This window comes from Microcaecilia unicolor, chromosome 7, assembly GCF_901765095.1.
Source record: "Microcaecilia unicolor chromosome 7, aMicUni1.1, whole genome shotgun sequence".
In the NCBI taxonomy this organism is placed as follows: Eukaryota; Metazoa; Chordata; class Amphibia; order Gymnophiona; family Siphonopidae; genus Microcaecilia; species Microcaecilia unicolor.
In genome coordinates, this window is record NC_044037.1 from 256,799,198 (window position 1) to 256,803,698 (window position 4,501).

The 4,501-nt window shown below is 41.1% G+C and overlaps 1 protein-coding gene across 1 annotated transcript; it reads left to right on the forward strand.

Moving 5' to 3' along the window:
• Positions 1–687: 687 nt before the first annotated feature.
• Positions 688–1,411, forward strand: LOC115475122 (WW domain-binding protein 1-like). The gene is made up of 2 exons (XM_030210864.1): positions 688–1,021; positions 1,098–1,411. The coding sequence occupies exons 1-2, from the start codon at positions 724–726 to the stop codon at positions 1,409–1,411; spliced, it is 612 nt and encodes a 203-aa protein (XP_030066724.1). The 5' UTR covers positions 688–723.
• The last annotated feature ends 3,090 nt before the right edge of the window (positions 1,412–4,501 follow it).

The following is a 4,501-nucleotide window of genomic DNA, read 5'->3' on the forward strand; positions in this document are numbered from 1 at the left end:
CTGGGAGCATTAGGTCATGGCTTTGCAGCCCAGTGCTCCCAGGCCACAGAAATAATGCTGCTTGCAAGGTGGCTCGCAAACTGGATTCACAGCCTGCTGTACTGGGATCCCGCAGGTTGCTGAATCCAATAGGGAATCAAGGTATGGTAAAAGGTGATCTTTTACTGCACCTTGATGAATCCCCCTCTTATATGGAATAGAAAACATTTCACTCAAATATAGTGGTGTCTGATGATTCAAAGGTAGCAAAAGAAAGAATGTGATAAAAGTGGTAGCCAGAGCTAGAGTAATACTAGGCTGCATAGAGAAAGGCATAATCAGCAGAAGAAAATGCCTCTGTATAGGTCATTTATGAAACTTCAGGATGTTGAATTCAGCTCTGGAAGCCATTCTCTGGAAGGATATACAGTGCTAAAAAGAGAAACTCTATCATTTTGTAAAAACCATTAACTGACATCAAGACCTGAAATCAAGGGCAGCAGAACAACTTTTTGGTTATGGTGAGGAAACAACCAACCTCTATCCATGGCCCTCAAGGTCCCTAGTTATAGATGCTCTGTTTGGCAAAGAGTAGATTGGGCTATGGCCCCTGTAGCACACCTTGCACAGTTTCCCATTGAAATGGTTTAACAGCAGGGGTAAGAAAAGTTGCGTTGGGGGGGAGGGTGGGGGGGGGGTGCCGGAGAAGGAAAACTGCGGGGCCGGTCGCGGGCGACCTCAGACATGAGTTTAAAGGATCGGGAGTACTGCCCGGGGGTGAACAACCAGCCATATATCAGTGAAACGGGTCACTGCTGTGGAGAGACTGGTTGCTGCACCTACTACTATGAGCTGTGGTGGTTCTGGCTTCTCTGGACAGTGCTCATCCTTTTCAGTTGCTGTTGTGCCTACAGGCATCGATGTGCCAAAATGCGCCTGCAGCAGCACCAGCGGGAGATCAACCTCATCGCTTATCATGGTGCCTGCAACTACCCTCCTTCCATGCTAGATCTCAGGATGTTGGCTTCATTTAAGCTGCCAGGCTGGTGCCCCCATAGAACCCACCACCATCAAGGAATTTCCATCCTCCAAGCAGACCATTTTCTCCTCTTATGTAGATTTCTTTGAGGTGGACTGCCATCAATGCTCTTATATAGAGGAGGTGGATGAAGAGGAAGAAGAAGGGGATGAAGAGCATTTGCAACACAGACAGTTAACAGGGGATTCTGGGATTGAAGTGTGCCGCTGCCAGGTGCAGGGAGAGGAGAGTGAGGAGGAGCTTCACCTGTTGCATGATAGCCCTGGCTGCTCAGGCCGGGCGAAAGAGTTGAACGACCTGCAGCGTGGGGAGGCTGTACAGCCCTCAGTATGCGAAAGCCTTTGTGGATACCAGGATAGCGAGGAGCTAGGCTCTCCAGGTCAACCTGTCTGAGCAGTGAGAAAAGCCAGAAAAGCAGGCAGTGCAGCCACTTGTGAACAGAATTGTTGAACATCTCTTCTACAGCCTGATCTGTTGCTGAATGGCTCTGAAATGTCATCTGACTTTCCAGTTATTACTGTTCTGTTTCTGTAGCACAGAAAGCTGCTTAACCTCAGCACTGGGTGGGCAAGCTGCTGATTTTTTCCCCCCTGAAAACCAGAGGTCATACTGCATAAGGTCATCTTTAACAGTGTCCGGTTATTCACCAAGCAGTGTCTGCCCACCCGAGCTCTATGCATTGTATTCCATTTTGTCCTAAAATCTGTCTTTCTCCAAACCCCAGCCCTCTTTTGTACATTCCATCTGTGTAGGAGAGGTTATCCTGTACTCTTCCTGGATTTGGGCTGCAGCTGAATCATCTTCACATTAGACTACTGGTTTTTTACAGCTTCATGTGCCCTCCTACAATATACTGTAGGCTATGTCTTTCTCCTGACTTTTAACAACACAGTGGTCTAAGTCTTTCTCCTTTTAACACCACACACTTTCCTAATATTGCAGTGTATTGGTATAGCCTTTCATTGGCTTCTGTGGAGTCATGTTGAATGATGATGGCATGGAGTTCTATCTCGTGGCCATTTTGCGGTATCTGTGAAATTGAGCAGTTGTCGAGAGCCTGGTTTCTAGTAAGTAGGCATGAAAGTCACAATAAAAATCTAACATCATTGGCATTATGTAAGCCACATTGAGCCTGCAAATAGGTGGGAAAATGTGGGATACAAATGTAACAAATGAAATAAATAAATTTTGGCCATGATTAATAGTTCAGGTAAAAGACAAAAGGGTGTAAGACTGGTGTTGGGTTGAGTCTGAGACTTAATATATTCATCTACTTAAAAAGAATTCCAATTCCATAGACTGCATGGAACAATTTGATCTTTTTCTATTATCATTTGCTGTGTTACTTCGAGGGTTTCCAGACAAATCTTTGATGTTTTCCAAATAAATTTCAGACACCATTTATTAAGCCTGATTCTGATATTAGAAATGGACAGAATCTTTTATTCTAGTTGGTAAACAGTTTTCCACTTATTTTTATCTATGTTTTCACATAAAAATGCCAGTCGGGAATAAACCTGACAAATATATTCAATCGTATATGCTACATTTTGCTCTTAAGTTGCAAATGGCTTCATTAAGACAAAAGCACCACCAGAGGGATTACATGAGGCAGAATATTGGTACCTAAATGGTATTAATGTCTGGGCTAAATGTAAAGTGAATTAAAATTTAAAGGATTATTGTCAGGTAGGCCACAGTCATCTGTAAGGGAATGTCCATTAAGAAAATGAAAGATTCTATACATTCCCCAGTGACAAGAACATGTCAGGTTAGCTGTCAGGCATACCTATATGCCGAGTGCCATAGTAAATACAAAATATTGCTTGAACCCTACAGTATTATTTAGTGTACTGGAGAAAACACATACTAAAAAAAGGATTGTAGGCAAAAATAACCCCAAAACATGTTTATGATTAGTTCTAATAATGCTTGAAGAGGGTATTTTCTGTAGTTTAAATAACAATGACTATACATGTTTTTCAAAGATAGAGCTATATCCATTGTCTCAGTATCAAGATAAAAGATTGATCTACTTGTTTTATGAAAAGTAACCTAACCCTAAATGTCAACCTGCCTTTAGGGCATTTTTCTATCATGGGTATAATTTGTGGCTCATTCTGTGAATGAGACAAAGAAACAATTCTCTGTGTTTAAAATTTATAAAAAAAAAAAAAACCAACAACAACAACAACAACTATAGTGACTGCATAAGGCATCTCTTTTGATTATTTTTTAAGGGAAAATTAAAATATAATTAGCTTGAAAGTTATTTTTTAACTTTGTGTCATCTACTTTCTTTTGATTTCAACAGTGTTTACATTCTTCAATAGAAAGAAGTCAACGTCTACAAATCTTTAAATGTAACTAAAAAAAAAAAAATAGCCAAAAAACAAATTTATGTATTTATTTCAAAAATGTTATACCCCGCTTCATCTACAACTTACAAATGAATTTCATTATATATATTTTTTAATTTTAAAATGAAATAAGCTTTTTTTTATTGCAATTGCCATTTACTTTTAAAATAAATGCCCATTTTTAATACCTATGTGGTCAGTATTCAGAGGTGGTTAACTGGGCAGGAGAGACTCCTGCCATGTTAAACACTGGTGACCTGGCCTGCCAACGATATTCAGTGGAACTTAACCAGGTGGTATCACTGATCATTGGCTCTAATTAGCCATTCCCTAAGTGGCTAGGGGGTCCTTTATTCTAAGCCAAGGCAAAAAGTGGCCTGTGGTAGTGTAGGTGCATGTTTAGCATGCATCGGGCCAGTTTTTACTGCATCTGGGAAAAAAGGTTTCTTTTTTTTCAATGGGCCGGGGAAAGGGCCTGTGATAAAACTGAAACCAGCGCACGCCTATTAATGGCCTGAGCCGTTAATAGGCACACATTGATCTAGTGGTAAGGGCTTGCACACTATATGCATGGTGACTTGTTGGCACACACCAACTGCTGATTAACACCAGAAAGGCTGTGCCTGGTAGGAAATAAAAAATAATAATTTGTCCAGTGGTATGGGCTTGTGCCAAGTCCAAAATTACTACCAGGGGGAGCGCTAGCTTGGCAGTAGTATCATTTTGGCGCATGCTGCATGCACGTACAGCCTACCACGCCTTTGTAAAAGAGACCCTAGGTTAGGGTTGGAGTTTGGGCAGAGCCACTACTTATCCAGTTAATGAAGATATTCAGTCCATTACCCCCCCTAATTCTATAAAAAGCGCTATAAATTGTGCATGCAAGTTTGGATACGTACTCAAAATTGTGCATGCAATTTAATTGAATAAGCCAATTAGCACCAATAATTGGTGCTAATTGAAATCAGTTAAAATGCACATGCTTAAATTTAGGCACATGATCCACACCTAAATTTTACATGTGTCCCAGAAAAGGGGACGCAGAAATGGAAGGATCATGGGCATTTCAGGGCAGGGCTTGAGCATGGATTCCAGTTATGTGCATAGTTATAGAATAAAGGGG